Source organism: Chlorocebus sabaeus, chromosome 10 (assembly GCF_047675955.1).
Source record: "Chlorocebus sabaeus isolate Y175 chromosome 10, mChlSab1.0.hap1, whole genome shotgun sequence".
NCBI classification, from domain to species: Eukaryota; Metazoa; Chordata; class Mammalia; order Primates; family Cercopithecidae; genus Chlorocebus; species Chlorocebus sabaeus.
The window spans coordinates 4,101,104-4,127,045 of NC_132913.1; the positions used below are offsets into that span (position 1 = coordinate 4,101,104).

General features: G+C 46.1%; 1 protein-coding gene across 1 annotated transcript in view; it reads left to right on the forward strand.

The window, feature by feature from the left end:
- The window catches only part of ERCC3 (ERCC excision repair 3, TFIIH core complex helicase subunit), a 37,746-nt gene that overhangs the window by 6,198 nt on the left and 5,606 nt on the right, over window positions 1–25,942 (forward strand). The window contains exons 8-12 of the mRNA XM_007964616.3: window positions 1,190–1,504; window positions 7,406–7,590; window positions 8,995–9,197; window positions 16,105–16,201; window positions 17,685–17,802. Coding sequence (XP_007962807.2) covers window positions 1,190–1,504; window positions 7,406–7,590; window positions 8,995–9,197; window positions 16,105–16,201; window positions 17,685–17,802 — 918 coding nt within the window. The remainder of the gene's footprint in view (window positions 1–1,189; window positions 1,505–7,405; window positions 7,591–8,994; window positions 9,198–16,104; window positions 16,202–17,684; window positions 17,803–25,942) is intronic.

Below are 25,942 nucleotides of genomic sequence, written 5' to 3' on the forward strand. Positions count from 1 at the left end.
ACTAGGATGGTGTTGGCAAGTCCAGGGAAAGGCAGGAGTGGCCCCCTGGGCACCTGTTTGACCACTTGTCCTCAGTAATGTCAGGTCCTAGCCTAGCTTCTTGGCCAGAGGCCACAGCAGACTCACCTTGGGACCCCACTGAGGACTTACAGAGGCAAGGTCTTCAGGGAAGGGGAGGTTCTTTTTTTCCAAAACTCCAAGGATTTTTTGATGGTGTTTTTCTTTTTTATTTCACTTTGCAAATTTTTTTATTTGCATTTACTCCTGGTAACTTAACAGAATGTATTTTTATAATAAAGGAAGGATCTCTGTTTAATGGAAAAGCTTGATTTTTCTCTTGATCTTTAAATGGTGGATGGTAGTAAACTCAGAAGCTCCTGGAATTTCATCTTCTCTGTACACACGTAGCGCATCCCTGAAGTCTCAGCCCCGTTCGCTGTGTAATAATAATAGTGCTCTTTTGCCAAGTCCCTCCTTCTGTGGGCCAGGCATGCTGGGCCCCAGCAGTGTCACTGTCCCGTGACTGTGGGCAAGGCAAAGTACTCCTCTGCTTTAGTTTTTCAGTCTGTCTCTTTTCTTTTTGAGACAGAGTCTTGCTCTGTCACCCAGGCTGGAGTGCAGTGGCGCCGTCTCAGCTCACTACAACCTCTGCCTACTGGGTTCAAGCTATTTTCCTGCTTCAGCCTCCCAAGTAACCGGGATTATAGGCGCCTGCCACCACGCCTGGCTAATTTTTTGTATCTTTAGTAAAGACAGGGTTTCACCATGTTGGCCAGGCTGGTCTTGAATTCTTGACCTCAAGTGATCCACCCACCTCAGCCTCCCAAAGTGCTGGGATTACAGGCGTGAGTCACCGTGCCAAGGTGGCTCAGCCAGGTTTTTCTATCTTTAAAATGACAGTAACAGGCATTTCTCTTCTCACCAGTTTGTTTTGAGAATTTGACATTTAAATGAGATGCATGTAAAGTGCTACAGTAGGCCCCAGCACCTGCTAATTCTCACACGTGTGTGTGAAGTGAGCGTGTCTCATTATAAAGAAGAAAACAGGCTGGAGCAGGGTGTGTCACACAGATGTCAGCTGTGTGGACTATTGCAAGGCATTTTCCTAGATTGCTGTACTTGTGAGTCATTCTGCCTGTCCCTGTCCTTCATTTCAACCTGTCCTTGGGTGCACTCTTATTTCTTGTAGGTGCTGGGAAGTCCCTGGTTGGTGTGACTGCTGCATGCACTGTCAGAAAACGCTGTCTGGTGCTGGGCAACTCAGCCGTTTCAGTGGAGCAGTGGAAAGCCCAGTTCAAGATGTGGTCCACCATTGACGACAGCCAGATCTGCCGGTTCACCTCTGATGCCAAGGACAAGCCCATTGGCTGCTCCGTTGCCATTAGCACCTACTCCATGCTGGGCCACACCACCAAACGGTCCTGGGAGGCCGAGCGAGTCATGGAGTGGCTCAAGACCCAGGAGTGGGGCCTCATGATCCTGGACGAAGTGCACACCATACCAGGTAAGCAGGCTGGAGCTGAGCTGTCTGCTTGCTGAACAGACAAACCAATTTCCAGTTGTTAGGTTGGGAGAGGGACTGCTGTGTAGCCCACCCAACTGGCTACCTTGCTGGGTAAAGCTTTTAATAATTCTTTTTTTTTTTTTTTTTTTTAGAGAGAGTCTCACTCTGTCACCCAGGCTGGAGTGCAGTGGCGTGATCTCAGCTCACTGCAACCTCCACCTCCTGGGTTCAAGCAGTTCTCTGCCTCAGCCTCCTAAGTAGGGGGGATTACAGGCGCCTGCCACCACTCCAGGCTAATTTTTGTACTTTTTGTAGAGACAGGGTTTCACCATCTTGGCCAGGCTGGTCTTGAACTCCTAACCTTGCGATCCGCCCACCTCGGGCTCCCAAAGTGCTGGGATTACAGGCCTGAGCCGCCGCGCCCGGCCAATAATTCTTAAGTGGGATGCAGACAGGAGTGTTCACATTCATAGCTTGCTTCATCACTGGCTCAATAGTCATTTAGAAAATGATATTTTCTTCCCTCCATCTTTCTTGTGCTGCTCAGCTTAATCCGTGTCTTAATGGCCCTCTAAGACCTGGGTTAGGGGCACTGAAAAACCCTTCCCGTGATGGGGACGATGTGTTTTATTCGAAGCCTGGAATATTGATCCTTAGTCAATATGTAATAGAAGCCCTACTTCTCCCGGTATCATGGGCAAACCTTTTTTTAAAGCTGCTCTATTGATTTAATTTTTATACCATAAAATCACCCCTTGTAAGTATATAATCCAATGAGTTTTAGTAAATTTGTGGGCCAGTGCAACCATGACCGTGATCCAAGTTTTCTTTTCTTTCTTTTTTTTTTTTAAGATGGCGTCTCCCTTTGTTTTCCAGGCTGGAGTGCACTGGTGTGATCTTGGCTCACTGCAGCCTCCACCTCTTGGGTTCAACTGATTCCCCTGCCTCAACCTCCCAAGTAGCTGGGACTACAGGTGTGTGCCACCACACCCGGCTAATTTTTTTAATTTGAGACAGAGTTTCGCTCTTGTTGGCCAGGCTAGAGTACAGGAGCGCAAACTCGGCTCACCGCAACCTCTGCCTCCTGGGTTCAGGCAATTCTCCTGCCTCAGCCTCCCAAGTAGCTAGGATTACAGGCATGCGCCACCACACCCGGCTAATTTTATATTTTCAGTAGAGGCAGGGTTTCTCCATGTTGGCCAGGCTGGTATTGAACTCTAGACCTCAAGTGATCTGCCTGCCTGGGCCTCCCAAAGTACTGGGATTATAGACGTGAGCCATTGCATTCAGCCACCATTGATCCAGTTTTAGATTTCCTTTGTACTCATTTGCAGTCAATCTTTGTTTCTCTGTCTAGCTTCAGACGACCATTGAACTGCTTTCCGTCATTATAGATTTGCTTTTTATGGAAAATTTATACAAACACAATCATACAATATATATTTTCTTATGTCTGGCTTCTTTCACTTCACATAATGGTTAATCTGTGCCCTAGCATTTATCAGTAATTTGTTCCTTTTATTGCTGTATAGTTTTTTGGCCAAATCTGTTTTGGTAAAAACAGATTAAGGGATTAAGATTAACAGATTGGGGTGGGCATAGTGGCTGACACCTGTACTCTAGCACTTTGGGTGGCCGAGGCAGGAGGATTGCTTGAACCCAGGAGTTTAAGATTAGCCTGGGTAACATAGTGCGACATGTCTCTACAAAAAAACTTTTTTAATTAGCCAAGTGTGGTGATGTGCACCTGTGGTCTCAGCTGCTGAGGGGGCTGAGGTGGGAGGATCACTTGAACCTGGGAGGTTGAGGCTGCAGTGAACCATGATTGTGCAACTGTACTCCAGCATGGGTGACAGAGTGTGAGACCCTGTCTCAAAAAAAAAAAAAGATGAAGAGATTAGGGTAGATTAAGAAGTCTAAAGTAGAGGTTACTATGAACAAAATGAAATCTGAGGCATTTTCACAGGTAGTGTTCAAAAGGTTGTCAAAATGGCCCCAGCATCTGGTTCTTTCTGTGCAATGAGAGCTCTGCAGTCCTGATGGGTTTCTGGAGATACCTGGAGATGTTCACAGCTGGCCAGGGAGGGGTCGGCGGTCTTTCTGGCGTGGGTCCTGCTGTGGGGAAGCACTCGGCATCGTGAGACAGCACACGATGGCCATGCGGCCAGAGGAGAGCATAGGAACGGTAGTCAAGGCTGAGGAAGGATAGCGGTATTGGGGCTCTTGCAGGACCTTGTAGGTCCCGGCAAGAACTTTGGCTTGTACTCTTAGTGTGAAGCCGTCCGAGGGATTTGAGCAGAGCATGGCATGAGCTGACTTGACACTGTAAAAATGCCGCCCTGGCTGCTGGAGGAAGCGAGACAGAAGCGGTGAGTTGAGTTTGTGGAATCCCAACAAGAAGTGTGAACCAGTAATGATGAAGGTGTGATCCGACTCTGGATATGTTGTGAAGCTTTAACTGACAGGTCAAATGTGGGATCAGAGGGAGAAATCAAGAATGACACTAAGATTTTTGACTTGAACAAAGGGAGGATAGAGTGGGCATTAATTGAGATGGGGAACGCTATCAAAGGAGCTGGTCTGGAAGGTGACTATCGGGAGTTGGGCTTTAGATATGCAAATTTGAGTTTCCTGTTAGGCATTTGGTCAGTGGCAAAAAGGTCAAGAAATGGGCCAAAGAAATTGATAGACATTTCACCAAAAAAGCATATACATATGGCAAAGAAGCATTTGAAAAAGGGTTCAACCTCATTAGTTATCAGGGAACTGCAGATTAAACCCACCACAGATGCTCCCATATGCCAGTTAGAGTGGCCAAAATAAAAAATACTGATGTGCCAGTGCTGATGAGGTCACAGCAACTGAACTGTCACACATTCCTGGCGGGATGGATTGCGAAGCCTGTGGTCACTGTGGAAAACAGCTTGTCCGTGTATTACAGAACTACCACATGACCCGTCAGTCCCATTCCTGGGTATCCTAGATACATGAAAATAGGTTTACACAAAATCCCGTACACCAATGTTTATGGCAGCTCCGCTCATAATATCCAAACCCAAGTGCTCGTCAGTGCGTGTCTGGATAAACAAGCTGTGGTACATCCATACACTGGAACACTACTCAGTAGTGAAAAAGAACAAACTTGCTGCGTGTTGCAACCTGGATGAATCTCAAAAGCATGGTGCTGAGTGAAGGAAGTCAGCCTCAAAAGCTTCCATAGTGTGTGATTTCATGCATACAACAGTCACAGTATAGTGGTGGCCAGCAGATCAGTGGTTGCCAGAGGTGGGGGGTCAGAGATGGATGATTGTAAAGGAGAGCATAGGGGAATTTAGGGGAGTGCTATGTTTATCTGTACCCTGATTGTGGTGCTGGTTACAAAAATGTAAATGTGTTAAAATGCATAGAACTGCCCCCCTGCCCCACCCCAAGTCAGTTTTACTGTGAGAATTTAAAAACTCAAAAGAAATAAGGTGGAAGGGTAGGGTATTGGGTCTGTTAGGATTGAAAATGGATGATACAGAGAATCACTACCCACAAAGGAGTTTGGAATTGTTCTGTAGTAGTTTGTTGGAAGCTGTGTTCAGGGCTTGAGGCATTCTGTCTGACTGTATGTTTGGTACACGTTCATGTTTTTCTTTAGCCCAAGCCCCAGGTCCCAGGTTCCAGGGGGCAGCAGCACAGGTTTGAGATTGGTTATCTGATGAACAAATACAAAAAGGTGCACCTCACACTCACATATGTCTGTGAGTTTGTCTCTCTCTCGTCTAGTTCACTGGATGAATTAGACTTTGGTCGAGTTGTGGAGTGAAACCAACGAGCTCTAAGGGATTTTTAAGTACAGGCCCCATAAGCCCGGTGGCCCGGCCATGCTCATTGTCCCAGGGAGCAAATGTTAAATAAGGGAATGCTGGGAAATTAGAATAAGTCTCCTGACTGTCCAGTGTCTGCTGTGTTGGGTTAGGTGGAGTGATCAATCTTTGAGATTTATCTCGAAGGATAAAGATTGCTGTGCTGTTCTACAGATTTTTCAAAAGGAGCCTATTATGTCTTTTTATTAATGAGAGATTCATATTATGGTACTTGTCTATATTAAGTGCCTTCTGTGTGCTAGGTACTGTGCCTGTTTCATTATTTCTACAGGTATTTATTGAGAACCTACTAAGTTCAGGCACTGAACTTGGCGCTGGAGACAGAGTGGAAGGGACAGCCAAGTAACCACACAAATAAATGCTAAATGACAACCATGACATAATGTTGAGTGACACAAGCCACACACAAAAGCGCATACTATGATTTCATTCGTGCAAAGTTCAGAAAGGAGGCAGAGCCCTCTCAGAAGTCAGAGTGGTTCCCTCGAGGGAGATTGCTAGTTATTGACAGGAGGGGTCAGAGGAGAGACCTCTGGGTGCCTGATGCTCCATATTCTGATCTAGGTGGTTCCACAGCTGCGTGTCTGTAAAAATGTATTGAGTAGTACGCTGTGAGGTATTCACCTGTGACAGCTGTCAGGGCTGTAGGAGAGTGTAATAGAGGGGTGTGATGCGGTCATGGGTGTCCAGGCAGAGTCCTGCCTGCCTTGTCCTTGCCTTGTGTCCTAGTGTCCCCTCCCTGGGGCCCACACTGGGTTGGTGTTGCCATTGCCTTGACTACCATTTCCCTGTAACATGGGGAGCTTGGTCTGAGGGTCTTGGCTACTGTATTTTAGAGCCAGCACAGTCTTTCCTTAGAGATAAGCATGAGCTGATTTTGTTTTCTGTGTAGTGTTTGTGTGTGTGTGTTTGCATGTGGTGGTGTGTACAAACCATGTAGATGTAAAAACTAAACATTTCCTTAGAGTCAGGCAACCCTCTGTTATTTCACTGTGAACATCTTTGTGTTTTGGTGCATTCAGGCCTCTTTTTCCTTAGATTTTTGTGTCCATTTATTTATGAAATATTAGCCCTACTTTCAATTATATTGTAAGATAAGCATGATTCCAACATTTTAACCTTCCTTCAGAGTATTAGAATTTTTAAAAGGCAAGCCCATGGAAATCCATAAATTAGGTTTTTTAAAAAAGAATATCTCATACCCATTTATGGATTTGTTTTATTTGATAAACCAGAGAGAATTATAATGTTCAAAAGAAAGGAAGGAAAAGGAAGTTGCTGGTTGACTAAAGTGATTGAACTGGTGAAGTTTGGAGAGGGGAGTTTCCTAAGGCAGGCAGGAGTGCTTGGGCGAACGGTGCCTGGAGTTTCATCCCTCACGTGGGCTTGCCTTTCTTCCCGGTTTCTGGGAAAATGGTGGGAAAGAAGCCAGCTGAGCAGAGCTGGCTTCTTTCATTTCTTCCTCCCCCAGATCACCAACTGCCTTTTCAGTAACCTGGGTACAAGTTTTAGGGAAAAATTCCTTGCATAATTTAGAGCTTAATGGTATTAATACTAAGTATTGCAGGTTGTATTTCAAATTGCCATCTGCACTTCTACTGATAACTGTTGTGAGGGAAATGCTGGGCCCATTAACTTGGAGATTCCTTAAGCTCATTTCACCCTCTTATTCTCCTTTTCATTTTCTTTTGTACAGATCTAAAAGTGATGGTGAAGCGTTTGCCTAGTCATTCTTGTCTAGAACCAGCTTCTGCGGTCCTGAAACCCGAGAGTTAGCTCAGGTGGTGTCATAAGCCAGTGTTAAATTGCACAGCTATGAGCATTTGAAAAAGTGACAGTGTGGGCTGCGTGCAGTGGCTCACGCCTGTAATCCTGGCACTTTGGGAGGCCAAGGCAGGGGGATTGGTTGAGACCAGGAGTTCAAGACCAGTCTGGGCAACATAATGAAACCCCATCTCTACAAAAAATATTAAAAAATAAAAAATAAGAAAGAAAAGTGACAGTGTGAACGCTCCCATTGTTTCCTCAGCCAAGATGTTTCGAAGGGTGCTCACCATCGTGCAGGCCCACTGTAAGCTGGGTTTGACTGCAACCCTCGTCCGGGAAGATGACAAGATTGTGGACTTAAATTTTCTGATTGGGCCTAAGCTCTACGAAGCCAACTGGATGGAGCTGCAGAATAATGGCTACATCGCCAAAGTCCAGTGTGCTGAGGTAGCTGGGCCTGGGCTGGGGGTGTCTGGGATAGGGCCTCCCGCTGTGGGCCGGGGAGTGATCAGATCGATTCCTCATGGGCAGACACAGGTCAGGACTTAGGCCTACCTGCTGCCACCTCATGCAGGATCCTCAGTCACCCTGTGAGTGGTTGGTACTAGACCCACTTGGCCGCATATCTTCTGCCTTGTCACATATCTCACATACCCCTGAATTTGTGATGATTCTTTTTCCTAACCACGGGGTTTACCAGTCATGGATTTCTGTGGGTGAGGATTAGCGTTCAGGGCACAGGGAACAGTGAAGGCCCCCAATACCACAGTGCTGCCTGGGAGCCTGGCAGCAAAGGGTTTTGCTCTGATGGGCCCAAGGGCCTAACTGACATGCTCCCGGCCCTGCTGGGAGGTGTGTAAATAGGTGGCAGTACTCAGCAGCAGTGCTGACTTCTGTGTGTGGAGGAATTGCTGGTGCTACCGGCTGAGAAGCTGATTTCCCTCACTCGCAGCTGGTGTGAAAATAACTCCTGGGATATGATTGCATTTACACATCTTCTAAGTGGTTGACATGTGAAAGCATCCAGTTCAACAGGAGGTATTAGGTTGGGTTTAGTTTTGTGCGTGCATTTATTTTCAGTTGTATTGATTTCTAATTCACATACCATTGGTTTTTTTTGTTTGTTTGTTTTTTGTGTTTTTTTTTGCTTTTTTTTTTTAAACAGGGTCTCTGTCACCCAGGCTGGTGTGCAGTGGCGTGATCTTGGCTCACTGCAACCTCCGCCTCCTGGGCAAGTGGTTCTCCTGCCTTAGCCTCCCGCATAGCTGGAATTACAGATGTGTACCACCACACCCAGCTAATTTTTGTATTTTTACTAGAGACTGGGTTTCACCATGTTGGCCAGGCTGGTCTTAAACTCCTGGTCTCAAGTGATCTGCCTGCCTCAGCCTCCCAAAGTGCTGGCATTATAGACATGAGCCACTGCACTTGACTGGTTTTGTTTTGTTGTTGTTTCTTTTTTTTGAGACGGAGTCTCGCTCTGTCGCCCAGGCTGGAGTGCGGTGGCCGGATCTCAGCTCACTGCAAGCTCCGCCTCCCAGGTTTACGCCATTCTCATGCCTCAGCCTCCTGAGTAGCTGGGACTACAGGCGCTCGCCACCTCGCCCGGCTAGTTTTTTGTATTTTTTAGTAGAGACAGGGTTTCACCGTGTTAGCCAGGATGGTCTGGATCTCCTGACATCGTGATCCGCCCGTCTCGGCCTCCCAAAGTGCTGGGATTACAGGCTTGAGCCACCACGCCCGGTGTGGTTTTGTTTTAAAGCTAATTCTGCTAGAGAAAGGTCTTCAAAAGTTTTAAATTATGTGATGTTTAAACTTGTAAAATGACCCCTGGTTCTTACTGCATCACAGGTTTGGTGCCCTATGTCTCCTGAATTTTACCGGGAATATGTAGCAATCAAAACCAAGAAACGAATCTTGCTGTATACCATGAACCCCAACAAATTTAGAGCTTGCCAGTTTCTGATCAAGTTTCATGAAAGGAGGAATGACAAGATTATTGTCTTTGCTGACAATGTGTTTGCCCTGAAGGAATATGCCATTCGGCTGAACAAGTAAGAACTGAAAACTTGGAGCTTCCTCCAGGCCAGTTTCTCTTCCCCATTGAGAGTGCAGAAGGTGGCTGTTGTTTTGGGTTTTTTTGTTTGTTTTTTTGTTTTTCCTCTCAGGAACCTCTTGGGATCCAAAGATCTTGTTCTATGGCCCTAGTCTCAGTAAACCAAGGAAGACTTAGAAGTAGGTGGTTGGAGTCAGAGGTTAGAGCATAGAGAAAAGGGGGCTGGTCACTGGAGCCCAAAGAACAGGGAGCAGAGACTTGGACTGAGCTGGGTGGGGCCCCCTGGAAGATCTGGGCTCCAAATGTGGGTGGGAGTTGGCATTTGGAGCTTTGGACTGTGGGAGCTCTGTGGGTGGAGAGGAGGCCAGACTGGATGGCCTAGGGGCTGGGAGGGCAAGACGGGCTGGGCTGGCATCCCACGTACAGACTGGCATCTGGAAGGAGCTTCTTAGAAACGCCCATGCAGTATCCTCATCAACCCATAGCTCCAGCCAAATATCTGTGCTTAAAACCCGGCTCTTGTAAAGCTCTGCCAGGTAAGGAAGCAGAGGCCTGCACTTGCTCCCACAGTGATACAGGACTTCAGGTGCCGTAAGTGTTGCAGAAGGCCAGGCCCTCTGTGGAGAGTGGTCAAGCTGTGTGCTTACTATACATACATTTTATTTAATCCTCACTTCAGCCATAGAAGATGTTGTTCCCATTTTATGGAAGGGAAAACAAAGGCATAGAAAGATTAAGTTTCTCAAGTTTCTAAAATTATACCTTTATTTAATTTAGAAAGATGTTTTAATCCAAGTCAACATTGAGATTATTATGAAAAACAGCAATTCCCTGCTTCTATTTTCCCACCCACAATTCTATTCCTTGAAGACAGCCACTTTTGACTCTTTTTTGTTGTTTACCTTCATCTTTCTTTCTTTCTTTTTCTTTCGCTCTTTCTTTCTTTCTCTCTTTCTTTTTGTTTTTTTTCTTGGAGTTAGGGTCTCACTGTGTCACCCAGGCTGTAGTGCAGTGGCATAATCACGGCTCACGGCAGCCTTGACCTCCTGGGCTCAATCAATCCTTCTACCTCAGCCTCTGGAGTAGCTGGGTCTACAGACACGCAGCACCACACCCAGCTAATTTTTGTATGTTTTGTAGAGATGGGGTTTTCCTATGTTGCCCAGGCTGGTCTCAAACTCCTAAGCTCAAGCAGTCCTCCTGCCTTGGCCTCCTAAAATGCTGGGATTACAGTCGTGAGCCACCACACCTGGCCTACCTTCATCTTTCTAAGCAATAGCTTATGTAGTAATTTCTTGATGATCAGTTACAGAAATTGCCCATTAACTTCCTGCTGTAGGAGTTGAGGGTTTAGCTTTCTTACATACACCACTCTCCCCACTCCTGTTTTCTCTCCTACCGTTCTCCCAATATGGGAATAGCACAAGTTGGGAGTTACATTAATATTCACTGTTACATTGTTTTGACTGTGTAAGTATGTTTAGAGAGAGCCATATAGTGTCATTGTTCAGGCGGAGGTGTAGAGTACTCTTACTTTTTTTTTTTTTTTTTTTTTGAGATGGAGTCTTGCTCTTTCTCCAGGCTGAAGTGCAGTGGTGCTATCTTGGCTCGCTGCAACCTCCGCCTCCTGGGTTCAAGTGATTCTCCTGCCTCAGCTTCCCGAGTAGCTGGGACTACAGGCACCCGCCACCACGGCCTGGATAATTTTTGTATTTTTAGTAGAGACGGAGTTTCACCATATTGGCCAGGATGGTCTCGATCTCTTGACCTCATGATCAGCCTTCCAAAGTGCTGGGATTACAGGCATGAGCCACCATGCCTGGCCCTACATTTTCTTTTTTGTGAATATTTGTTTGCCTTGGAGTTAATAATTGCCTTGTCATTGTTTTTGCTTGGTTTTCTGTACATTTAATTATTCCTCTCCAAACTCTTCACATAACCATAAACTCAGTAGGGTCAGGTAATTTCTCAGTTCTATTTTTCTGTTTCCCCAGTGGGATCCCCACCAGCACTCCATCCCCCTACTCTGTTCTGACCTGCTTGCTGTCTAGGACTAGAGATGCCACCAGCTGTTATCATGGGGTTTCCCTTGCACCATCCCATGAATTTCCTGGGCCTCTTTGTTGCATTTCCCACCCTCAAGTCTCCACCCTCTTGGTTACTCATTTTGATGGAGCACATGTTCCAGTAGGTTCCTGAGAGAAGGGATGTAGGAGGGGAAGCTTTGGAGACTTCGCGTGTTTGCAGATGTCTTTATTTGACTTTACACTTGATCAGTAGTTTGGCCGGGTCCTAGAACTAACTTCGGAGCTTCCAGTGCAGCTGCTCAGCAGTCTGAGGCCCTTTGCTGCCTCTCAGTGTGTTGTCGCCGTGGTGGCTGTGTTTTCCTTCCCTTGAAAACTGGTAGGATCTTCTCCCTTTTTGGAAATTTCGAAGTGATATTCTTAATGTTTTTCTTTCATTGTGGCACTCAGTGTATCCTTTCCGTCTGGAAACTCGTGTCCTTCGGTTCTGAGAATTTCTATTTTTTGTTGTTGATCACCTTCTCTGTGTATTCCCTTCTTGGAGTCTTGACTCGTCAGCTGTTAGATCCTCTGAAGAGCTTCTGCAGTCTGCGTATCTTTTTTCCACTTCTTATAACTTTGTCTTCTAACCCTTCTATTAAGACTTGTTAAATTTCCGAGAGTTCTTTCCTGATAATGTTGTTTTGTTTGTGAATAGAGTGTCTTCTCAGAGGCTGTGAAAGCTTTTGAAGCTTCCTTCTGTTTCCTGCCATGTCTCTTTTCTTCATTTTTTTGTCCTGTTTTTACCTGTCTTTTGAGTCTTTCTGAGTTTTGGTAATCCTTGACTGTATTTTCTTGTTTAAAGTCAGTCACTGAAAAGCTGGCAGGCCTTTCTGTATGGCTTAGTGGGTTTGCCAGCTTGTGGACCTCACCAGAGTGGCTGGGCAGGGCCTGGCTATTTCTTCAGGAGATTGCCAAATGCCAGTATCTCTAGGACTTTTCTCTTGGGCTGGACGGTTTCTTCAGTGAGGAATTTTCCAGTCTCCTGGGCACCACCGTGTGTTAGGGGAAGAGGAGGGTTTGTGGAATCTTTGCATTCAGTCTCGCCTTTGCCCTCAGCTCTGCCAGGCATCCCTGGAGGGTAAGTCTCCAGTGCCCCACCAGTGGAGGTGGCCTCCCTGCTGCCGGCCAGACCCGACTGCTCCTCACACTCACACGCTGCCAGGCCTCCTGTGTACGCCCCCACCTTCTCAGGCAGCTGGTGACTAGTTCCTCAGCCCTCCTGCATGCCGCAGAGGACACAGAGGCGGCGGGTTTTGTATCGGTCTTCCCTCCTGCCGGCTCCAGCTTCTGCTTTCTCTAGTCTGTTAGCTCAGGTACTGTGCCTGCATCTCTCTGCTTTTCAGCTTCTGAAATGTTACCCACTTCTCTCATCTGCTGTTATTTCTTCTCCTGTTTTCTTTGTGGGTTTGTGTACTGTCACATTAGTGCCAATCTGAGCAGGGCAATGAGACAGTTCCTATATTTACTGTGCCGTATTTAAGAACTATCTTCCCTCCCCATCCTTCCTCCCACAGCAGTGCTCCTCCAGAGTCTTCTGGAGCCTCACTCCAGGGGCCTCCCCCACCTACATTTGCAGCACTCCTGAGGCTGGTGCCTTAGCCGTAGCCTCCCGAGCATCTGCTTGGGCAGGGACGTTAATTTGCCTGGCACTGTCGACTCCGAACCAGTCTGGCACAGTGAAGGGCAGCAGATTGTGGCTGTCTCCTGTGTACTGGAATGATCATTACAATGTGTACTTCGTACCTTTTTTTGTGCCTCTGGCCTTTAAATGTATGAAGTAGTTTTTTTTCTTCTTGGTTTTCTCGCTTCTAAAATAATCCTGTGTCTGGGTGCAGTGGCTTACACCTGTAATCCCAGCACTTTAGTAGGCCAAGGCGGGCAGATCACGAGGTCAGGAGATCGAGACCATCCTGGCCAACATGGTGAAACCCCTGTCTACTAAAAATACAAGAAATTAGCCGGGCGTGGTGGCGGGCGCCTGTAGTCCCAGCTACTTGGGAGGCTGAGGCACGAGAATGGCGTGAACCCGGGTGGTGAAGCTTGCAGTGAGCTGAGATCGCACCACTGCACTCTAGCCTGGGCGACAGAGCGAGACTCCGTCTCTAAAATAAATAGAATAGAATAGAATAGAATAAATAAAATATAAAATAAAAAAACATCTTGTGGGCCAGGCGCAGTGCCTCACGCCTATAATCCCAGCACTTTGGGGGCTTGAGCCCAGGAGTTCAAGACCAACCTGGGCAATATAGTGAGACCCCGTCCTTTAAAAAAAAAAAGTGATCCTGTGACTCCTGGGCATTGCTCCATTCTTAGGTCGTGTGTGGTGGGGATTCTCCAAGCTTTTGGCTCCTCCCAGCCTTCATAAGAAAGGCACTGGTGTCACCAAAGCACTTTGCAAGAGAGACTGAGGGGTTATGTGGCAGTGTGGGGCCATGGGCAGAGCATCGTTTTTGGGATCAGACTGGATGTGGGGAAGTCGTTTACCTCTGAACTCCTTTTGTACTTCGGTCACATGGAGCTACTGCCACCCAGTGTGTCCTGGGTCCTGGTGTCCCTTGATGGTGGGGAGTGGATTCTTGTGCCTGGCAGCTTGTAAGTGTTCAGTAAATGTGAAGTTCTCCACTTGGAGGGTGCTCATCCTTCTATTTCATCTGTATGGGGAACCTTCAGAAACCGAAGGCTCCCCACTGTGCGAGTAGTGTTTCCTGGTGATGGGGGGGGAGAAAACCACCTAAAACCCTGGGTATCAAGAGTCAGGCTGCTCTGATGAGTGGGACTTCTAACCTTTTTCTTTTTTTTTTTTTTTTTTTTTTTTTTTTTGAGATGGAGTCTCGCTCTGTCGCCCAGGCTGGAGTGCAGTGGCCAGATCTCAGCTCACTGCAAGCTCCGCCTCCCGGGTTTACGCCATTCTCCTGCCTCAGCCTCCGGAGTAGCTGGGACTACAGGCGCCCGCCACCTCGCCCGGCTAGTTTTTTGTATTTTTAGTAGAGACGGGGTTTCACCGTGTTAGCCAGGATGGTCTCGATCTCCTGACCTCGTGATCCGCCCGTCTCGGCCTCCCACAGTGCTGGGATTACAGGCTTGAGCCACCGCGCCCGGCCTTCTAACCTTTTTCACCTCATGACATGCACAGAAAATGATAAAAGTCTGTGGTGGCCGGGACACTCCAGGCCGGGCAGCTTGTGACTGGGCTAACCAGAGGCCATCAGCCTGGGTATGCAGCTGCCCCAGACCCTATCCAGCTTCCCCACAGGCGAGGGGTTTGCTCTCTGAGGCACACCCGTTAACAGGCACTGCTCTGGGTGCTAATGGACCTGGGCAGTGGAGCAGCCACTCCCAGGTTCCACCTGCTCAGGCTCCTGACCCTTGGTTTCCCACATGTAAACTGGGGAACATGAAGCCTGTCTTTTATAGTGCCTAGGAGTCTTGGCAGGACTGGCTGGATTTTTTCTTTTCTCTTCTCTTCTCTTTTCTTTTTTTTGAGATGTAGTCTCACTGTGTTGCCCAGGCTGGAGTACAGTGGTGCGATCTCGGCTCACTGCACCCTCCACCTCCCAGGTTCAAGTGATTCTCCCGCCTCAGCTTCCTGAGTAGCTGGGATTATAGGTGCATGCCACCACACCCAGCTAGTTTTTTTTATTTTTAGTAGAGATGGGGTCTCACCATGTTGGCCAGGCTGGCCTCGAACTCCTGACCTCAGGTGATCCACCCACCTCGGCCTCCCAAAGTGCTGGAATTACAGGTGTGAGCCACTGCACCTGGCTGGATTTTTTTTTTTTTTTTTTTTTTAAATGTAGTACTCAGCTTGGTGCCTGGTGTTGGTAGGTCCTGCCTACCTGTACTTTGTCCTCATTGTCTTTGTTGTTGTCATCATCACCATCACTGTTGTTATGATTCTTGGGAAGCTACAAAAACTGTCCACCATCACATTCCAAGACAGAAGGAAGGAGTGTGACATTCCCAGTGCTATGGGGTGATAACCATTGAGTTCATTGATAGAGGTGTGCCCTTTGGCAGGGAGCTGGAAAATTTCTTTTCTTTTTTTTTTTTTTTTGAGACAGAGTTTTCACTCTTGTTGCCCAGGCTGAAGTGCAATGGTGTGATCTCGGCTCACCACAACCTCTACCTCCTGGGTTCAAGTGATTCTCCTGCCTCAGCCTCCTGAGTAGCTGGGATTACAGGCGTGCACCACCATGCCCAGCTAGTTTTGTATTTTTAGTAGAGACGGGTTTCTCCATGTTGGTCAGGCTGGTCACGAACTCCCAACCTCAGGTGATCCACCTGCCTTGGCTTCCCAAAGTGTTGGGATTACAGGCGTGAACCACCGCCCCTGGCAGGAAGCTGGAAATTAGAAGTTTTTAAAACTCAGTGTTATGGGAAATCAGCACAAAGATGGCTGAAGGGCACTTTTCTCATTTCTGCTTATCTCTTGGAGCATGCTTGTGTCTTGGCAGACAGTTGCTTCCAGCCTTTTTTTGGAAATAGCAGTGCTTTCTTCGTCACTCTCTTTGGGCTTCATGAAATCTGGAGATTCTCCTTGTATAGAATCTGTGCCAAGAGTGAGAGATGCTGAAGCAGGAAAAAGCATAGTCCAAAAGGAAAACGAAAAATGGAAAGGAGGGAATCCCGAAGACAATGGTGGGCCTACACCTAGAATCAGTGGGGAAGGCTCGGGGGTGCGTCTGTAGCCAGTCACTTTTGTGGGTGTAACGATATTCCTCCATGACAGAGGGCTTTCTACTTGAGAATAGCTTGCCTGAGCTCCTTTTTCCCTCTGATGTGTTTTCAAGACAACTGAGGCATGACTCTGTGGTCTAACACAACTTTGTTCTTTTCTAGACCCTATATCTACGGACCTACGTCTCAGGGGGAAAGGATGCAAATTCTCCAGAATTTCAAGCACAACCCCAAAATTAACACCATCTTCATATCCAAGGTTTGTGTGGCATATGGGGTGGAGGTGAGGCCCCTAGCACTCTGGGGACCTGGGGGGTACACTCTGATTCCTGGACAGCGAATTCACGTCTGCTGAAGGAACTTCTCATGTATGTTTTCATTTCCAATGTGTCCAGGGATAGGGGATACTGCCTGGCATTAGTGGAAGGAGCAGATCGAGGGTTTGCATGCATCATGGGTAATCTATAAAGGCTCTTTGAGGTTTTTTCCAATTCTTTTTGGGATGTAGGAGTTTTAAGTTGTATTTCCTTGTTTATAAAAGGAAAAAAATTTCATTTCCCACTCTGGCACAAGTAGGCATTCAGATGAAGTTCTCTTTACAAGTTGGAGGTCCTGTGTGTCGCGGCAGCCTTTGCGCTGGTTCCTGGTGTCCCTTGATGGGTGGTGGATGTCAGCGCAGACTTCTGCAGGCCCAGCTCAGGGATGGTTTACTCTGAAATCAGAAGCTGTAGCCCCACAGTTTAGAATAGTCACTCAGATTAAGACAGACCCAAAGCCCAAAATAAATGAGATTTTACAGCTGGGTAGGGTGGCTCATGGGTGTAATCCCAGCACTTTGGGAGGCTGAGGCAGGTGGATCACCTGAGGTCAGGAGTTCGAGACCAGCCTGGCCAACATGGAGAAACCATCTCTACTAAAAATACAAAACTTAGCCGGGTGTGGTGGCAGATGTCTGTAATCCCAGCTACTTAGGAGGCTGAGGCAGGAGGGTTCAGTCGCTTGAACCCAGGAGGTGGAGGTTGCAGTGGAGCCGAGATTGTGCCATTGCACTCCAGCCTAGGCAACAAGAGCGAGACTCCGTCTCAAAAAAAAAAGAAATGAGATTTTACGTGATTGTGGCTGGGCACATAAGCACCAAACCTTCATGTCTGTGGCTGGGAACCTCGATGTTTGGAGCCCCAGAACTGAGGAATCCACCTACGGTTAGAATCCCATATGGGGCAATTGTTCCTCCCAGGTCACATCCCATGTGTGCTACTGGTGTCAGTGGCCATCAGGTAAGAGATGGATGGTTTTGTGGAGACATATTTCTGTAGCCAAAAAAATGAATGACTCAAAGTCAGTCTCTGTTGAAGGGCCCTTTCATCTCTGGGCTCCTGGCACCCAGCACTCTGAATGTGACTGATGCCTGGGATTAATTCTTTAGGATGACTCTTAGGAGAACTCACACAGGGTCCTAGAGACCCTGAGGTGCCTTTCTGAGGTTTATTGCTTTACCTCTCTGCCTGTATCAGATAGACCCTGGTACAAAGAGGATAAAAGAGTGATTATGTTTCAAAATTATCTACAGAACTTATTTAAATTTTGGATCCTGTGTGTCACGGCAGCCTTTGTCCTGGTTCCTGGTGTCCCTTGATGATGGGGGTGGGTGTCAGCACCGACTGGCGCAGGCCCAGCTCAGGGATGGTTTGAGTTGATTTTTTTTTCCTCATATATAAAAATCTTCTGATTTGTTTCTGTAGGTAGGTGACACATCATTTGATCTGCCAGAAGCAAATGTCCTCATTCAGATCTCATCCCATGGTGGCTCCAGGCGTCAGGAAGCCCAAAGGCTAGGGCGGGTGCTTCGAGCTAAAAAAGGTAAAGTGGCCTTTCATCTTCTGTTGCAGGAGGTCACTCCTCTTAAACCACTTTAGTTAGGAAGACAATAGGGGTGAGAGCTGCCATGTGCCCTGGGGCTAAATAGACTCTGGAGGGAGGGGATCCCAAAGCAAAGACCTAGCTCCTTATGCCCATCATTATTTTTCATGCCTTGGGGGTGAATATGCGGGTGTTTTCCCTGACAGTGGCATGGAATCCACACAGATGTGCTCTGTACACTGTGCAGCTGTGTTGGTGGATGGTAAGAGGGAGCCAAGGCAAGGCAGTGCTTATGGGCTAGATGTGGAAGGGAGAAAACAGAGCTGGGCCAGCAGTGTAAGTGGAGGAGCTGGAAGCTGCTTCTGGAACTTGAACAGGAGGCAGGGAAAGGTTTGCTAGGAGCAGCTTGGGCAGACACACAATGGACACATCATTCATGACCTGTGCAGAGTGCTGCCCTGGTGGCAGCTTGCAGCAGGGGCAGGGCAAGCACAGTGAGTGAGGAGGTGCGAATCCGCATTCCTAAGACTTTTTCTGAGGAGGCGTGGCACCCCTGTGCTTGCTTCCTGCAGTAAAAGGGCCCAGACCGTCATTGTGGGCATGGCAGGGACTGACGCTCTTGCTAAGAGGTGGCCATATCTGTCTTACTGGGACCGGGGCACATCCTGAGACAAGGACACAGGCCCTGTCCTCAAGGAATTTGCTTATTCAAGGAGGCATCTGGACTGCTGGGATGTTTGAAAATGACAAGATTAGTGGGCATATGTTGGAATTGCATTGCATTCAAATGTGTTTAAGAAGCATCTAGTAGCTTGTATTTAAAATGGAGATGAGGCAGATAGCATGGACTAGAAATAGCATGGACTCGGGCACCAGACCAGCTGTGTCACCTTGGGCGAATTATTTGCTCCTCTGAGCCTTGGTTTTCCCATCCAAAGTGGGGGTGACAATCCTGTCTTGCCAAGACTGCTGTGAGGATTGAGCTTATAAATCATAAAATGTAGTGGACTGGCTGGACACAGTGGCTCACACCTATAATCCCAGCACTTTGGGAGGCCAAGGCAGGAGGACAGCTTGAGCCCAGGAGTTTGAGACCATCTTGGGCAATGTAGTGGGACCCCATCTCTACAAAAAATAAAACTAGCTGAGTGTGGTGGTGTGTGCCTGTGGTTCCAGCTACTTGGGAGGCTGATACAGTAGCTTTTATAAACTGACAGGAATATGATCTGCTAGTAAATGTGAACGTAATTCATTACTTATTCCTTACTCTAATTTGAAAACTCCTTTATTGATTGATTGAGTCATTGATTGAGACAGTCTCATTCTGTCACCCAGGCTGGAGTGCAGTGGCACAGTCTTGACTCACTGCAACCTCTATCTACTGGGTTCAAGTGTGATTCACCTGCCTCAGCCTCCCGAATAACTGGGACTACAGGCATGCACCACCATGTCCAGCTAATTTTTTTGTATTTTTAGTAAAGATGGGGTTTCACCATTTTGGCCAGGCTTGTCTCTAGTGATCCACCCACCTTGGCCTCCCAAAGTGCCGGGATTACTGGTGTGAGCCACCGTGCCCAGCCTTAAAAACTCCTTTAAATGTGAATAGAAGGCCGGGCACGGTGGCTCACGCCTGTAATCCTCGGAGGCTGAGGCAGGCGGATCACGAGGTCAGGAGATCGGGACCATGCTGGCTAACATGGTGAAACCCTGTCTCTACTAAAAATACAAAAAACTAGCCGGGCGTGGTGGCGGATGCCTGTGGTCCCAGCTACTCGGGAGGCTGAGGCAGGAGAATGGCATGAACCCGGGAGGTGGGGCTTGCGGTGATCCGAGATCACACCATTGCACTCCAACCTGGGCGACAGAGCGAGACTGTCTCAAAAAAAAAAAAAAAAAAAAAAGTGAATAGAATTGTTTTCTTACTCAAAACACTCTTTAACATAAGACACTTGGCTCTTGTCTTTGCATGTCTGAGCTCTTCTAAGACTGAGAAACAATTACATTCAATAGCAGTATGCTTAACCTACTGACATTTGAACTACAAAGCAGAAATGTTCAGATTTTCCTGAAGGATCAAGTCTTTCAGGCCACAAAATTTTCTGTCCTAGTTTCTTAAAACAGTAGTCCCCCCATATCTGCAGTTTTCGTTTCCACATTCAATTACCCATGGTCAACTGTAGTCTAAAAATATTAAACGGAAAATTCCAGAAATAGTTCATAAGCTTTAAATTACACACTATTCTGAGTAGCATCCAGGATGTGAATTCTTGCTTTGTGCAGCATATTCATGCTTAAATTCTCCCCACCCATTAGTCACTTAGTAGCCATCTCAGTTGTCATGGATTGTCACTGTGTCTCAATGCTTGTTTTCAGGTAACCCTTATCTTACTAATGGCCCCAAAGCACAAGTGTAACGATGCTAGCGATTCAGATATGCCAAAGAGAAGCTGTAAAGTGCTTTCTTAAAGTGAAAAGGTAAAAGTTATTTAAGAAAGGGAATAAAAATCTTATGGTAAGGTTGCTAAGATCTATGGTGAGAATGAATCTTCTTACTGTACAAGATGATCATCCCCAGAGCACATAGCCATCAGACTTTCCAAGGTCAATACAAAAGAAAGAATCTTAAAGACAGCTAGAGAAAAGGGTCATATAACTTACCATTCTAACAGCAGACTTCTTAGCAGAAACTTTACAAGTCAGAAGAGATTGGGGGACTGTTTTTAGCATTCTTAAAGAAAAGAAAAGAAATCCTGGCCAGGCACGGTGGTTCACACCTGTAATCCCAGCACTTTGGGAGGCCAAGGTAGGCAGATTGCTTGAACTCAGGAGTTTGAGACCAGTCTGGGCAACATGACGAAACCTTGTTCCTACAAAAAATACAATTAGTCGGGTGTGGTGGTGTGCGCCTGTAGTCCCAGCCACTCGGGAGGCTGAGGCAAGAGAATCACTTTAGTCTGGGAGGCAGAGGTTGCAGTGATCTAACATCCCACCACGGCACTCCAGCTTAGGCAACAGAACAAGACCCTGTTTAAAAGAAAAAAAAAGCAGGCCAGGCGCAGTGGCTCACACCTATAATCCCAGCATTTTGGGAAGCCGAGGCAGGTGGATCACCTGAAGCCAGGAGTTCGAGACCAGTCTGGCCAACATGGTGAAACTCCGTCTCCACTAAAAATACAAAAATTAGCCGGGCATGGTAGCAGGCACCTATAATCTCAGCTACTTAGGAGGCTGAGGCAGGAGAATTGCTGGAACCCAGGAGGCAAAGGTTTCAGTGAGCTGAGATCGTGCCATTGCACTCCAGCCTCGGCAACAACAGTAAGACTCCATCTCAAAACAGAAAAACAAAAACCGAAAAACCATAATGAGACCCAGTCTCTTTAAGAAAAAAATAAAAAAGGAAAAGAAATCCTAACCAAGAATTTCATATCCTGCCAAACTAAGCTTCATAAGCAAAGAAGAAATAAAATCTTTCCCAGACAAGCAATTGCTAAAAGAATTTGTTACCACCAGACTGGCCCTACAAGAGATGCTTGAGAGTTTTAAACATGGAAATGAAAGAATGGTGACACCTGCTACCACAGAAATACACGTAAGCACATAGCCCACAGACCCTGTAAAGCAACTACACAATCAAAACTACAGGGCAACCAGCTAGTGACACCATGATAGGAATAAAGCCTCATGTATCAATATTAATCTTGAATGTAAACAACCTAAACACCCTACCTAAAAGACATGGAGTGGCAAATTGGGTTAAAAACAAGACCCAGCCTTCTGCTGTCTTCAAGACACCTGTCTCACATGTAACAGGACCCATAGGCTCAAAGTAAAGGGATAGAGAAAAATCTATCACACAAATGAAAAAAAAGAGTGGGGCAGGGGGTCACTATTCTTACATCAGATAAAACAGACTTTAAACCAACCACATTAAAAAAGGACAAAAAGGTCATTACACGATGATAAATGGTTCAATTCAACAAGAAGACTTAACTATCCTGAATATATATGCACCCAACATTGGAGCACCCAGATTCATAAAACAAGTACTTCTAGAGCTAGGAAAAGGCTTAGACAGCCACACAATAGTGGTAGGAGATTTTGACACCCCACTGACAGCATTAGACAGATTATAGAGGCAGAAAACTGACACATTCTGGACTTGAACAATTGGACCTAATAGGCATGTACATAATACTCTAACCAACAACCTCAGAATATATATTCTCATCTGCCCCCAGAATATACTCTTAAGATTGATCACGTGGGCGGGTGCGGTGGCCCATGCCTGTAATCCCAGCACTTTGGGAGGCTGAGGCCGGCAGATTGCCTGAGCTCAGGAGTTTGCAACCAGCCTGGGCAACACGGTGAAACCCCATCTCTACTAAAATACAAAAATTAGCCGGGTGTGGCAGCGTGCGCCTGTAGTCCCAGCTACTTGGGAGGCTGAGGCAGGAGAACTGGCTTGAAGCCGGGAGGCAGAGGTTGCAGTGAGCTGACATCATGCCACTGCACTCCAGCCTGGGCAACAGAGCAAGACTCTGTCACAATTAGGAAAAAAAAAAAAAAAAGGTTGATCATGTGTTTGGCCACAAAGCAATGTGAGACTTTAGGCTCGACTTTATTAAAGTCTCAATAAATTCAAAAAAGTCGAAATCATACCAAGCATATTCTTGGATCACAGTGGAATAAAAGTAGACATCAGTCCCAGGAGGAACTCTCAAAACCACACAGTTGGCCAGGCACAGTGGTGCATGCCTGTAATCCCAGCACTTTGGGAGGCCAAAGTGGGAGGATGATTTGAACTCAGGAGTTCAAGACCATTCTGGGCAACATAGAGAGACCCCATCTCTAAAAAGAAAAAAGAAAAAAAAAACCCACACAATTACATGGAAACTAAACAACTTGCTCCTGCATGATTTTTGGATAAACAAAGCAGGAATCAAAAATTATTTGAAACAAATGAAAACAGATACAACATACCAAATATCTGGGGTACAGCAAAGGTAATGTTAGGAAAGTTTATAGCAATGAACACCTACATCGAGAAGATAGAAAGATCTCAAATGAATTTGGCATTTCACCTGAAGGAATTAGAAAAATTTAAAAAAAAGCTAACCCCCCAAACTAGCCGAAGAAAAGAAATAACTAAAATCAGAGCAGAACTAAACGAAATTCAGACCCAAAAACAATACAAAGGATCAGTGAAACAAAAAGCTGGTTCTTTGAAAAGATAAATAAGGCCAGGTGCAGCGACTCACGCCTGTAGTCCCAGCACTTCGGGAGGCCGAGGCAGATCATAGGACTAGCCTGACCAACATGGAGAAACCCCATCTCTACTAAAAATACAAAACTTAGCTGAATGTGGTGGCGCATGCTTGTAATCCCAGCTACTCAGGAGGCTGAGGCAGGAGAATTGCTTGAACCTGGGGAGGCGGAGCTTGCAGGGAGCCAAGATCACGCCACTGAACTCCAGCCTGGGTGACAGAGCGAGACTCTGTCTCAAAAAAAAAAGAAGATAAGATTGATGGACTGCTAGTTAGATTAACAAAAAAGAGAAGAATGCAAATAAGCACAATCAGAAATGACAAAGGTGACATTTGTCTGATCTGGGGATCAGACAAAGCTGATCCCCAGAAATACAAAAGATTCTCAGAGACTTATAAATACCTCTGTGCACACAAACTAGTAAATCTAGAGGAAATAGATAAATTCCTGGAAACATGCAACTTGCCAAGATTGAATCAGGAATTAATTGAAACCCTGAACAGATCAATAAGGAAAAATTGAATCAGTAATTTTTAAAAAGTATGGCCCAGGCATGGTGGCTCATGCCTCTAATCCCAGCACTTTGGGAGGCTGAGGCAGGTGGATCACCTGAGGTCAGGAGTTCCAGACCAGTCTGACCAACATGGTGAAACCTCGTCTCTACTGAAAATACAAAACTAGCTGGGTTTGGTGGTGTGTGCCTGTAATCCCAGCCACATGGGAGGCTGAGGCAGGAGAATTGCTTAAACCCAGGAGGTAGAGGTTGCAGTGATCTGAGATGGTGCCACTGCACTCCAGCCTGGGCAACAGAGTGAGACTCCACCTCAAAAAAAAAAAAAAAAAAAAAAATTCTACCAACTTAAAAAGTCCTGAACCAGATGTATGCAGTTCTACTGAAACTATTCAAAAAAAATTGAGGGACTTCTCCCTAACTCATACTGTGAAACCAGTATCATCCTGATACCAAAATCTGGCAAAGACACAGTGAAAAAATAAAACTACAGGCCAATATTCCTGATGAACATAGATGCAAAAATCTGTAACAAAATGCTGACAAAGCAAATCCAGTGGCATATCAAAAAGTTAATTCACCACAAATAGGCTTTATTTCTGGAATGCAAGGTTGGTTCAACATGTGGAAATCAATAAATGTGATTCACCACATACATAAACAGAATTAAAAATGAAAAGCATATAATCATCCCAACAGATACAGGAAAAGGTGTTTTTTTTGGTTTTTCTGGTTTTTTGTTTGTTTGTTTGTTTGTTTGTTTGTTTGTTTGTTTTTGACATGGAGTCTCGCTCTTGTTGTCCAGGCTGAAGTGGTGCAATGGTGCAATCTTGGCTCACTGCAACCTCCACCTCCCAGATTGAAACTATTCTCCTGCCTCAGCCTCCCAAGTAGCTGGGACTATAGGAATGTACCACCATGCCCAGCTAATTTTGTATTTTTAGTAGAGACAGGGTTTTGCCATGTTGGCAGTGCTGGTCTACAAGGCCTGACCTCAGGTGATCCACCCACCTCAGCCTCCCAAAGTGCTGGGATTACAGGCATGAGCCACCATGCCCGGCCTAGAAAAGCTTTTGATAAAATTCAACATTCCTTCATGATAAAAACCCTCAACAAATGGCATCGAAGGAACATATCTCACAATAATAAAAACCATCTATGACAAACTCACAGCCAACATCATACTAAACAAGCAAAAGCTGGAAGCATTCCCTTTAAGAACTGGAACAAGACAGCCGGGCGCGTGGCTCACGCCTGTAATCCCAGCACTTTGGGAGGCCGAGGTGGGTAGATCACGAGGTCATGAGATTGAGACCATCTTGACTAACATGGTGAAACCCCATCCCTACTAAAAATACAAAGAATTAGCCGGGCATGGTGGCGGGTACCTGTAGTCCCAGCTACTCGGGAGGCTGAGGCAGGAGAATGGCGTGAACCTGGGAGGCAGAGCTTCCAGCGAGCCGAGATCACGCCACTGCACTCCAGTCTGGGCGACAGAGTGAGACTCCGTCCCAAAAAAAAAAAAAAAAAGAACTGGAACAAGACAGAGCCCACCCTTACCACTCCTGTTCAACATAGTACTAAAAGTTCTACCCAGACCGATCTAGCAAGATAAAGAAATAAAAGGCATCCAGATAGGAAAAAAGGAAGTTAAATTATCTGTCTTCCTAATGAGATGATTCTATACCTAGAAAACCCTAAAGACTCCACCAAAAGGCTCCTAGACCTGATAGGCAACTGAGTAAGGTTTTAGAATTCAAAATCAGTGTACAAAAATCAGTAGCATTTCTATATACCAGTAACATTCAAGCTGAGAGCCAAATCAAGAACACAATCCAATTTATAATAGCTGTGAAAACAAAAGAGAAAACCTAGGAATAACTACAGAACACTCCTGAAATAAATCATAGGTGACAGAAACAAATGGAAAAACATTCTATGCTGGAGGATTGGAAGAAACAATGTCATTAAAATTGCCAAGCTGCCCAAAACAATCTACAGATTCAACACTATTCTATCAAATTGCCAACATCATTTTTCACAAAATTAGAAAAAACTTATAAAATTCATTTGGAACCACAAAAGCACCTGAATAGCCAAAGCAAGCCTAAGCAAAAGGAACAAAGCCAAAGTATCCAACTTCAAACTATGCTACAGGGGCTTGCAGTAACCAAAACAGCATGGTCCTGGTACAGAACAGACACATAGACCAATGGAACAGAATAGAGAACCCAGAAATAATGTCATGTACTTGCAGCCAACTAAGTATAAGGAGTACCTTCCCCACTGCATATTTTTGCCAATTCAACAAAATTGGCAAAAATAGGCAGTGGGGAAGGTACTCCTTATTCAATAAATGGTGCT